The 12,583-nt window shown below is 36.0% G+C and overlaps 1 protein-coding gene across 8 annotated transcripts in view; it reads right to left on the bottom strand.

The window, feature by feature from the left end:
- The window catches only part of ERBIN (erbb2 interacting protein), a 196,204-nt gene that overhangs the window by 95,734 nt on the left and 87,887 nt on the right, over window positions 1-12,583 (bottom strand). For all 8 annotated transcript variants that reach the window (XM_037801905.1, XM_037801906.1, XM_037801904.1 and 5 more), the window contains exons 3-4: window positions 6,711-6,908; window positions 4,516-4,633 (exon numbers count right to left, since the gene is read on the bottom strand). In XM_037801905.1, the coding sequence (XP_037657833.1) occupies window positions 4,516-4,633; window positions 6,711-6,899 (307 nt within the window). In that variant the 5' untranslated portion in view covers window positions 6,900-6,908. The remainder of the gene's footprint in view (window positions 1-4,515; window positions 4,634-6,710; window positions 6,909-12,583) is intronic.

Raw genomic sequence — 12,583 nt, 5'->3', positions numbered from 1 at the left:
CCAGATAATAGCACAAAGCCCTTCTTTAAATATGCTATTCCAGGCTGGGGAAAGGCTTTAAAAAGGGACTTTTTTTTTTCTTCTTTTCTTTTTTTTCCAAACTTAAAAGTAACATATGTGGTTATTTTCTATCAAATAGCCCAAGATGAAGGTCTAGGCTAGTCTCGAGGGGTGACAGGGTACCCAGAACTTCTTTGAATTTCAGATTTACTTCTGAACAAAGTCTCCACCCCAATCCTTAATTGGCAACTCAGGCTGACCAAGGAATTAAGCTGGAGTTGCCCCAAAGAGGAGAGGGGAGAAGGGAATAGTGCTCCCAGGAGACAGCTGGAGTTCCTAGGATTGGGAGAGTGGAGGGAGGTCCAGCTCAATAAGCAGCCCTCTTTCTGGGAACTCAGACCCAAGGGGCTGCAATTCAGATTCCAGCTTCAGTTAGCCACACCCCAACAGGCTCAGAATCTAAAGAGAATTACAGGCACCACACCTCCTTACAACGGTTGGGGAACTGCAGGCTGGCAAGCACCACCTGCTGGAAAGAATAGGAAAAACACTGAGTCTAGAGGCCTCACAGGAAGGTCTCATTCTCAGGGAAACTCCGTATCCTCCTCCTGAGACCTGGGCCTCTCTAGACTGGGAAAACCTGACTAGGGTCAACCATATCTGAGGAGACCCTCTCACAAAAAGGCTACAGAGAAGCAGGGCAAGAAACAGAAAAAGAAGAGGTGAAAAACTCTGATCAACTAAATAGAACTGAGGTCTAGAATAAGTTGAACTGAACAACAAAGGTTAGAGAACAAAGCCAACCAAAAAGAAACCCCTAGGTAAAAGAATGAAAATGAGTTCCAGAATAAACTAATCAAGAAAACCAGATGCCTAGACAACTTAAGATAACAAGCCATACTAGGAAATACAAAAATATGGACCAGCCAAAGGAATAAACTAATAGTTCAACCAAGGTACACGAGTTGAGGCAACTAATGCTGAATCAATTCAATGAACTGAGGGAAGAACTAATTAAAGTTCTTCCAACAAATCTCCTAAATCAATTCAATGAGCTGAGGGAAGATATGGCAAAAGAGATGAAGGATATAAAGAAGACACTGGATGACCATAAAGAGGAATCTGTAAACTTGAAAAAACAAACGGCAGAACTTATGGAAATGAAAGGCACAATAGAAGGGATGAAAAAAACAATGGAGACATACAACAGCAGACTTGGAGAGGCAGAAGGAAAAGGACAGGGCATCTGAAATCCTGCACACAAAGGAAAAGGTAGGAAAAAGAATGGAAAATATGAGCAGGTTCTGAGGGAACTGAAGGACAACATGAAGTGCACAAATATACGTGTTATAGATGTTCCAGAATGAAAAGAGAAGGGAAAAGTGGCAGAAAGAATAACAGAGAAAATATTCAATGCAAATTTCCCAACTTGTATGAAAGATGTAAAATTACAGATCCAAGAAGCACAGCATACCCCAAAGAGAACTGATCCAAATAGACCTATTCCAAGATATTTACTGATCAGATTTTCAAAAGTCAAAGACAGAGAATTCTGAAAGCAGCAAGAGAAAAGTAATCCATCACATACAAGGGAAGCTTGATAAGACTAAGTGTGGATCTCTCAGGAGAAACCATGGAGGCAAGAAGGCAGTGGTATGATATATTCAAGATACTGAGAGAGAAAAACTGCCAACCAAGAATCCTAAATCAGGCAAAACTGTCCTTCAAAAATGAGGGAGAGTTTTAAATATTTAAAGATAAACAGACACTGAGAGACTTTGTGAACAGGAGACTTCCCCTCCTCTACAGGAAATGCTAAAGGGAGTGCTACAGACAGATAGGAAAAGACAGGAAAGAGGTCTGGAGAAGAGTGTAGGAATGAAGATACTCAGGAAATAGAAAGCGGGTAGAAATTGGGCCTTTGATGTTGGAGGAGTACAGAATGTTCTAGAGGATTGACTGTATGGATCCAGAAATGGATAGTACAATACTGTGTGATGGCAGCACAATACTGTAAATACTGAAAAAAGATGATTGTGAACACAGTTGAAAGAAGAAGGTTAGGGGTATGTGTGACACCGGATGGAAAGATAGAAGATAAAGACTGAGACTGCATAACCTAGTGAAACCTAGAGTGGTCAATAAGTGTGATTAAATGTATCAATACAAGAATCTTTTGCATGAGGGAGCAGCAAGAAGGAATGAAGTTGTGAGGTATGCAACTAGGTGAATGGACTGTGAAGACAGTAGGTTGAGTAAATAAGCCAGAAATGAAAAGACAAACATTTTAATGCCTCATTAATATGGACTAATAATAATGTGCAAACTGAGATTTGAATCTGGGAGTATGGGTTATCAGGGGAAGGTTTATGTAAAGCTTCTCAGATTGTAAGCTCTTACAGCAGTCACATCTACTCATGAGTTGTAACATTTATTTCTAAAGTTTGAGATTCTGTGCTGTTTTTGTGTGACGTGGTAGTCCCTGGAGCTTTGGGTGTCTGTGTTGCGCCTGGGACTTAGAGCCAGAGTGTTGGCATTGGCCCATGATTCAACAGTTAAACAGGTGGAAAAGGAGATCAGATTTTGACTGGAGATATGAACGAAATGGACTTGGTTGGGGTAGATCAGACTAAAGTGTACAGGATGATATTAACTGTGTTTTAAAATTTTGGCTTCTGTGTGGAACCAAAGGAAGAGATGTTTATTTGGTGCAAAATCTACATTTTCTGTAGTACATTATATAATATAACTTGTATAACCAGTTTACTCAAATACCATAATTACATGGAACCTTGACTACAGAGTGACATCTTGTTGGTTTGTACAGGTTAGCACAAAGCAAAGATACAACCCAGAGTACTTTGGGCAGAGAATAAAAAGTATTTGCAAAACCCCCTTAGGGGACTGGGAAAAAAAAAGCAGAAATAATAAACCTCCCCAACTGGGGAATTCCTGATATTCTAACAAGCATTGGGGACTACCAGCTTAATAGGCCAAAACCTCAATCTTGGGGCTTGCCGTTATGAAGCCTGTTACTGAAAAGGAGAGGCTAAGCCTACTCATAATTGTGCCTAAGTGTCACCACAAGAAGGCCTCTTTGGTTGCTCAGATGAGGCCTCTCTCTGCAAGTCAACTCCGCAGGTAAATTCACTGCCCTCCCCCACCACGTGGGACACAACTCCCAGAGACGTAAATCTCCCTGGCAACGTGGATTGTGACTCCCAGGGATGAGCCTGGACCCTGCATCGTGTGACTGAGAAAGCCTTCTGGACCAAAAGGGGGAAGAGAAATGAAACAAAATAAAGTTTCAGTGGCTGAGAGATTTCAGATGGAGTCAAAAGGTCATTCTGGAGGTAACTCATGCATTATATAGTTATTCCTTTTTGGTTTTTAGTTTTTCAGACTATTTGGAAGGAAATATCTGAAAACTGTTGAACTGCAATTCAGTATTCTTGATTTCTGAAGGCAAGCGTATAACTATATGGCTTATATGGTATGACTGTGTGATTGTGAAAATCTATGGTTCACACTCCCTTTACCCAGTGTATGGACAAATAAGTTGAAAAACGGGGACAAAAAGTAAATGACTAATATGTGGGAGGAAGGGCATGGGACGTTTTGAGTGTTCTTTTTACTTTTATTTTTATCATTGTTTTTATTTTTTGGAGTAATGAAAATAGTCAAAAATTTGTTTGTTGATGAATGCACAACTATATGATGATACTGTGAACAACTGTTTTATACTTTGGATGATTGTATGGTATGTGAATATATTTCAATTTTAAAAATGGTTTAAAAAAAAAAAAGACATTCATGATTTCTGGTGCCTACTTCTCTTTCCTTCTAAGGTAAGCAACTGATATTTTGGACTATATCCTCCACTTTCTTCGATGTGTATCATGCAAAAATATCACAAAGAGAAGTCTATAATGCCCCAGGAAGGCAGTGATGATGTCCTTTTACTTCTCACCATCAATCGTAATACTAGCTCCTAATACAGTATTTGGTGCACAGTGACTCTCAACAAATGTTAAACAATATTTCTAATGTTCCACAGCTTTTTTTTTATCTTTACACTGTCAATATTTCATGTCAGCACTGATAGAACTATCTGTTCTTTTTATTAGCCACATTATATTTCACTCCTATTGATGTATCATTTTATGTAGTCAACAATGGACACCACTGTTATTACAAATTTCTCATTACAAACAAAACAATGAATATATACAAATATGTAGCTGTAAGTATACATAAATACATACATGGAAGTTTCTATAGCATTTATAGATAGATAGATAGATCACAACAAATTGTAAGCCAAGACTATTACATTTTATATCATTTGATATGAAATTGGTTATAAAACCTTTAAATAAAATGGAAAAATATCTTCACATTTATTTTCACAGATTTATTCTTTGATGAAGATAATTTGATAATACATTCTGATCTGAGTTAAAAAAATAAACAAAAATATTAAAAAGTATAAAAAATTAGAAAAAAAAACCTTACCATTTTTGCTGACATCCAGTTCCCTGAGATTAATGAGGTTTGCAATGGATGCTGGTAACGTTGTTAAATCATTGTCTGGCAAACTCAGTTTGTGTAGAGACTGACAGTTAAAAAGTTGCTATTAAAACAAGCAAGGAAAGGATTTTGATTATCTTTTAAGGTAAATATTTCATCCACTGACTATAAATAATTAAATATAATTAATCTTATTAAAACAGAATGCTTGTCCTATTGTAACAAATGTACCACATGAATGCATGTTGTTAATAGTAGGGAGGTTTATGGGAACTCTCTATTTTCTGCTTGATTTTTCTGTAAACCTACAACTTCTCTAATAAAATTTTTAAAAACAAAACAAACAAAAAAACTGAATGAGTTACACTCAAACAAATATCAGGGAAGATCTCTTTATTGCTCTGGTTGTTCTATCATGGACCTGAATACAACTGAATCACTCAGTATGGTTTACATCCTCAAACTTCTGCACTGAGCAAGTGCACTCAGTGACAAAAAGTAATTGGTTGTATCGTGGCTGAGGTAGTCAAAAAATAACTAGGTTTTAAATACAGTCAAGTTTGGAGCTTGTGTTCAGGGATCCTCTTCCATAATTGAAAGTTTATATAATAAATTAAATAAAAACAATTCATTTCAAACAACTCAAAACAAAAAATTCTGATTTGGAGAAAACATATAAGAAAGCAAATATATTGTTACGCTAAAATTACAATAATGCAGTGTAACCCAGTAACACATTTTAATCACAAGCAGTGAATAAATGAAGTCAACTTCTGAGTTCCACACCAAAAACAAAACAAAAACAAAAACAAAAAACAAAACCTATTGTCAGGATGGCAGTGAATAAGCTATTTAAGGAAAGCATTTCTTGAAAATTCCAATGTAAAATTGCCAGGTATGTTAAGATAAACAACTCAGTTATTAGACCTCCTCAGCCCTTGGGCCTAGCCATGTGATTCATATCAAAATGAAAAGGGCATTTTTATGGTGAGACCCTCTCCTTTCACCACATCCCTTATACTTCATTCTGAGAATAAAAAAATTAAAGTTTGAATTTCAGAAATACAAAATGAAATATGTCTTATGAAATGGCCTATAGAACTCTCTTAGTTCTTTACTTAATATTGAAAAACACAACTTTAAATAGCTACCCTGCACTGGGATATTCAGCATCTTAACTTCTAAAATGATCTTAAATATGGTAATGAGAAACAGAATCATGTTCTCAAAAATGATAAGTACAAGACAAAGTTTTACGGTAAAGTTACCCAAACAAATTGGTAATCTTAAAGGGGTCTGATTTATCCCACCTAAGAACTAAGAGAAAAAGAACTTGTTACATAAAAGCAAGTAAGAAAAATTTTTACTCAGTTTTTCATTCAAGTTAATGCCTACCCTCAATAAGAAAAGTACCATAAATGAAAATGTTCTAAAATCGACTGTGGCAATGAATGTACAACTATACAATAATACTGTGAGCCACTGACTGTATACTTCAGATGGATTATATGGTGTGTGAATATATATCAATAAAATTGCATTTCTGAAAAAAGTACTATATGATACACAGTAAAATACAAAGATTAAAAGGAAAAATACAGTAATGAGGCAGTATAGTGGACCTAGGAGTAAGATTGCCTAGGTTTGAATCCCTATTCTGCCACTTAATAACTGTATGATCTTGGGCAAGCTATTTACAACTGTATCCCATTTTCCTCAACTTAAAAAATGAAAATGGAAATACTAATAGAATGACTTCATAGTTATTATCAGCAATGAACAACAAAATACAACAATATCCTTAAAAAACTGATAGCTATTATTGTGTCTTATGAAAGCTAGGAAAAGATAACATTAATATAAATTCTTTTACTGGTTAAGTACAGTGGCTGCAGAAATCATGTAGACTTATTATCTACCTTAATGGCTATAAAACAACTGGTGATAAATACGAAAAAATTTTAAGTAATTGGCTCAAAGAGATAAAAGTTAAAATAAAAAATCTATTAAGAAAAGACTTGAATGTGGTGTACACCCGAAGAGAAAACTAAACAAAAAATGAAGATCAACACAGATACACATATGGACAGCATTAAGGCAATATTAAAAATATCATATTTCTATTTTGAAATAGGCATAAAAATAACCAAGGTAATTCTTGAAAGACAGAATTAACATACCTTTGGAAGTTCTTCAATCTGATTAGCATCTAAATAGAGTTCCTCCAATGTTTTCTCAAAAGTGAAAATTTCCTTGGGAACCTGTTCCAAACTGCAATGAGAATAATCTAGAGTAGTGATGGTCTCCTCTTCCCCTCGTAGACAACGACATGGTACCAACCGCACAAACAAACTTCGTTTTGTAGTCATTTTTAGACACTGCAATAATCAAATAAAAATCAATTTAATTAAATATACATAACAATTTTTCATAAATTATTCCAACTTATAGATCACAATACATATATCACAGTTAAACACCTGCACACACCTACACACACAATTGAATGCATTTAACATTGTTTCAATGCACAATTTTATTTCTAATGAATTTCAAATTAAATTCAAACACAAGTACTTGACAAAACAATCTGTGAAATGCCTATTTTTATGCTTCTAAAGAGTGCTTTATGAATCTGCTTATTAGCTCTCAACAAGAAAAACTCTAAAATAATGAAAGCTTTTTCTACAATTTCTGCCTAAGATTCTCTGTTTCTTAATTAAGAACTTGATTATGTGCAGTTCTGAATAGGAAGTGACACTACAAAGAGATGTTCAAGTCTTCTTAACCAGTTATCAGGGATAAATTATTCTTTAACTTTCCCATGACTCTCCCAACTCAAAATTCCAATTTAACCCAAGTATATTTTGTTTCAATTAAATATTGGTCATATTTTTTCTAAACAACTCATGGCCCTAAATTTATTTAAGGTATACACACTGGAGAATAAACTGCTCATTTCAAAATAACAAGGGAGGTGGGAACAGAGGCTTATTCTGAATTAGTGAAAATTCTTAAGTACCAATTTTATTACATAAAATATGTACATTGGCAATTTGAACTAGATTAAGATTAAATTAGCAAAGAAAAACCTACTTCAACAGACAGGAATCACTGATAACTAGTATTATCAATTCTTAGTACGTAAAATTATATACTCTTGCTCTGGGCAGAAGACTAGTAATCTACTAGATTACTTCTAACCAGGGCCAGGACGAGGTTGAGGCTAGGAAGGCAAGTGCCTCAGGCACAAAAGGTTATGAGAGCACCAGAAGACTCACTAATCAAGATAAATAATATTTTAATGCAATATTTTTTTTCCTTTTTAATTTTTATTGGGATTGTTCAGATACCATACAATTATCCAAAGATCGAAAGTGTACAATCACTTGCGCCTGGGTACCTCATACAGCTGTGCATCCATCACCACACTTAATTTTTGTTCAATTTTTAGAAACTTTCCATTACGCCAGACAAGAAATAAAGTGAAAGATGAAAAAAGAAAAAAAGTAAAGGAAATTCGAATCCTCCCCATCCCTAACCAACCCCCCTCAATTGTCGACTCGTAGTGTTGGTATAGTACATTTGTTACTGTTTATGAAAAAATGTTGAAATACTACTAACTGTAGTATATAGTTTGCAATAGGTATATATTTCTTCCCTATATGCCCCACTATTATTAACTTCTAATTGTATTCTCATATGTTTGTTCTGGTTCATGGAAGCGATTTCTAGTATTTGTACAGTTGATCATGGACATTGCCCACCATAGGATTCAGTTTTTTTTTTTTGTTTTTTTTTTTTTTATTACTTAGAATGTTTATTTTATACTTACTGAAAGAGCTTTTTTTTTTTTTCTTATCTTCATTTTATTGAGATATATTCACATACCACGCAGTCATACAAAACAAATCGTACTTTCGATTGTTCACAGTACCATTACATAGTTGTACATTCATCACCTAAATCAATCCCTGACACCTTCATTAGCACACACACAAAAATAACAAGAATAATAATTAGAGTGAAAAAGAGCACCAATTGCTTTTTTTTTTTTTAATCATCATTTTATTGAGATATATTCACATACCACGCAGTCATACAAAACAAATTGTACTTTCGATTGTTTACAGTACCATTACATAGTTGTACATTCATCACCTAAATCAATCCCTGACACCTTCATTAGCACACACACAAAAATAACAAGAATAATAATTAGAGTGAAAAAGAGCAATTGAAGTAAAAAAGAACACTAGGTACCTTTGTCTGTTTGTTTGCTTCCCCTACTTTTCTACACATCCATCCATAAACTAGACAAAGTGGTGTTTGGTCCTTATGGCATTCCCAATCCCACTGTCACCCCTCATAAGCTACATTTTTATACAACTGTCTTCGAGATTCATGGGTTCTGGGTTGTAGTTTAATAGTTTCAGGTATCCACCACCAGCTACCCCAATTCTTTAGAACCTAAAAAAGGTTGTCTAAAGTGTGCGTAAGAGTGCCCACCAGAGTGATCTCTCGGCTCGTTTTGGAATCTCTCTGCCACTGAAGCTTATTTCATTTCCTTTCACATCCCCCTTTTGGTCAAGAAGATGTTCTCCGTCCCACGATGCCGGGTCTACATTCCTCCCCGGGAGTCATATTCCACGTTGCCAGGGAGATTCACTTCCCTGGGTGTCTGATCCCACGTAGGGGGGAGGGCAGTGATTTCACCTTTCAAGTTGGCTTAGCCAGAGAGAGAGGGCCACATCTGAGCAACAAAGAGGCATTCAGGAGGAGACTCTTAGGCACAAATACAGGGAGGCCTAGCCTCTCCTTTGCAGCAACCGTCTTCCCAAGGGTAAAACTTATGGTAGAGGGCTCAACCCATCAAACCACCAGTCCCCTATGTCTGTGGTCATGTTAGCAACCATGGAGGTGGGGTAGGCGAATACCCCTGCATTCTCCACAGGCTCCTCAAGGGGGCACTACATCTTTTTTTTTTTTTTCCTTGTTTGTCTTTTTTCTTTTTTCTTTTTTTTTTTTTTTAACTTTCCCTTCTTTTTTCAAATCAACTGCATGAAAAAAAAAGTTAAAAAGAAAACAAACATACAATAAAAGAGCATTTCAAAGAGACCATAGCAAGGGACTAAGAAAAAGACAACTAACCTAAGATAACTGCTTAACTTCCAACATGTTCCTACTTTACCCCAAGAAAGTTACATACTATAGCAACATTTCAGTGAACTTGTTCCTACTACATCCATCAGAAATTAACAGACCATAGTCATTTCTGGGCATCCCCAGAACGCTAAATAGCTTATCTGTTCTTCTTGGATTATTGTTCCCCCTTCCTTAATTGCTCTCTACTGCTAGTTCCCCTACATTCTACATTATAAACCATTTGTTTTACATTTTTCAAAGTTCACATTAGTGGTAGCATATAATATTTCTCTTTTTGTGCCTGGCTTATTTCGCTCAGCATTATGTCTTCAAGGTTCATCCATGTTGTCATATGTTTCACCAGATCGTTCCTTCTTACTGCCGCGTAGTATTCCATCGTGTGTATATACCACATTTTATTTATCCACTCATCTGTTGAAGGACATTTGGGTTGTTTCCATCTCTTGGCAATTGTGAATAACGCTGCTATGAACATTGGCGTGGAGATATCTGTTCGTGTCACTGCTTTCCGATCTTCCGGGTATATCCCGAGAAGTGCAATCGCTGGATCGAATGGTAGCTCTATCTCTAGTTTTCTAAGGAACTGCCAGACTGACTTCCAGAGTGGCTGAACCATTATACAGTCCCACCAACAATGAATAAGAGTTCCAATTTCTCCACATCCCCTCCAGCATTTGTAGTTTCCTGTTTGTTTAATGGCAGCCATTCTAACCGGTGTTAGATGGTATCTCATTGTGGTCTTAATTTGCATCTCTCTAATAGCCAGTGAAGCTGAACATTTTTTCATGTGTTTCTTGGCCATTTGTATTTCCTCTTCAGAGAACTGTCTTTTCATATCTTTTGCCCATTTTATAATTGGGCTGTCTGTACTATTGTCATTGAGTTGTAGGATTTCTTTGTATATGCAAGATATCAGTCTTTTGTCAGATACATGGTTTCCAAAAATTTTTTCCCATTGAGTTGGCTGCCTCTTTACCTTTTTGAGAAATTCCTTTGAGGTGCAGAAACTTCTAAGCTTGAGGAGTTCCCATTTATCTATTTTCTCTTTTGTTGCTTGTGCTTTGGGTGTAAAGTCTAGGAAGTGGCCTCCTAATACAAGGTCTTGAAGATGTTTTCCTACATTATCTTCTAGGAGTTTTATGGTACTTTCTTTTATATTGAGATCTTTGGTCCATTTTGAGTTAATTTTTGTGTAGGGGGTGAGGTAGGGGTCCTCTTTCATTCTTTTGGATATGGATATCCAACTCTCTCAGCCCCATTTGTTGAAAAGACCATTATGGCTCAGTTCGATGACTTTGGGGGCCTTATCAAAGATCAGTCGGCCATAGATCTGAGGGTCTATCTCTGAATTCTCAATTCGATTCCATTGATCTATATGTCTATCTTTGTGCCAGTACCATGCTGTTTTGGCAACTGTGGCTTTATAATAAGCTTCAAAGTCAGGGAGTGTAAGTCCTCCCACTTCGTTTTTCTTTTTTAGAGTGTCTTTAGCAATTCGAGGCATCTTCCCTTTCCAAATAAATTTGATAACTAGCTTTTCCAAGTCTGCAAAGTAGGTTGTTGGAATTTTGATTGGGATTGCATTGAATCTGTAGATGAGTTTGGGTAGAATTGACATCTTAATGACATTTAGCCTTCCTATCCATGAACATGGAATATTTTTCCATCTTTTAAGGTCCCCTTCTATTTCTTTTAGTAGAGTTATGTAGTTTTCTTTGTATAGGTCTTTTACATCTTTGGTTAAGTTTATTCCTAGGTACTTGATTTTTTTAGTTGCTATTGAAAATGGTATCTTTTTCTTGAGTGTCTCTTCAGTTTGTTCATTTCTAGCATATAGAAACATTACTGACTTATGTGCATTAATCTTGTATCCCGCTACTTTGCTAAATTTGTTTATTAGCTCTAGTAGGTGTATCGTTGATTTCTCAGGGTTTTCTAGATATAAGATCATATCATCTGCAAACAATGACAGTTTTACTTCTTCTTTTCCAATTTGGATGCCTTTTATTTCTTTGTCTTGCCGGATTGCCCTGGCTAGCACTTCCAGCACAATGTTGAATAACAGTGGTGACAGCGGGCATCCTTGTCTTGTTCCTGATCTTAGAGGGAAGGCTTTCAGTCTCTCACCATTGAGTACTATGCTGGCTGTGGGTTTTTCATATATGCTCTTTATCATGTTGAGGAAGTTTCCTTCAATTCCTACCTTTTGAAGTGTTTTTATCAAAAAGGGATGTTGGATTTTGTCAAATGCTTTTTCAGCATCTATTGAGATGATCAATTGATTTTTCCCTTTCGAGTTTTTAATGTGTTGTAATACATTGATTGTTTTTCTTATGCTGAACCATCCTTGCATGCCTGGAATGAACCCCACTTGGTCATGGTGTATGATTTTTTTAATGTGTCTTTGGATTCGATTTGCAAGTATTTTGTTGAGGATTTTTGCATCTATATTCATTAGGGAGATTGGCCGGTAGTTTTCCTTTTTGTAGCATCTTTGCCTGGTTTTGGTATTAGATTGATGTTAGCTTCATAAAATGAGTTAGGTAGTGTTCCATTTTTTTCAATGTTTTGAAAGAGTTTGAGTAAGATTGGTGTCAGTTCTTTCTGGAAAGTTTGGTAGAATTCCCCTGTGAAGCCATCTGGCCCTGGGCTTTTATTTGTGGGAAGATTTTTGATGACTGATTGGATCTCTTTGCTTGTGATGGGTTGGTTGAGGTCTTCTATTTCTTCTCTGGTCAGTCTAGGTTGTTCATATGTTTCCAGGAAATTGTCCATTTCTTCTACATTATCCAGTTTGTTGCCATACAGTTGGTCATAATATCCTCTTATAATTTTTTTAATTTCTTCAGGATCTGCAGTTATGTCACCTTTTTCATTCATTATTTTG

The sequence above is a fragment of the Choloepus didactylus genome, chromosome 13 (assembly GCF_015220235.1).
Source record: "Choloepus didactylus isolate mChoDid1 chromosome 13, mChoDid1.pri, whole genome shotgun sequence".
In the NCBI taxonomy this organism is placed as follows: domain Eukaryota; kingdom Metazoa; phylum Chordata; class Mammalia; order Pilosa; family Megalonychidae; genus Choloepus; species Choloepus didactylus.
Note: the sequence above shows the minus strand (reverse complement) of the source record. Positions and strands in the feature narration are given on the sequence as shown.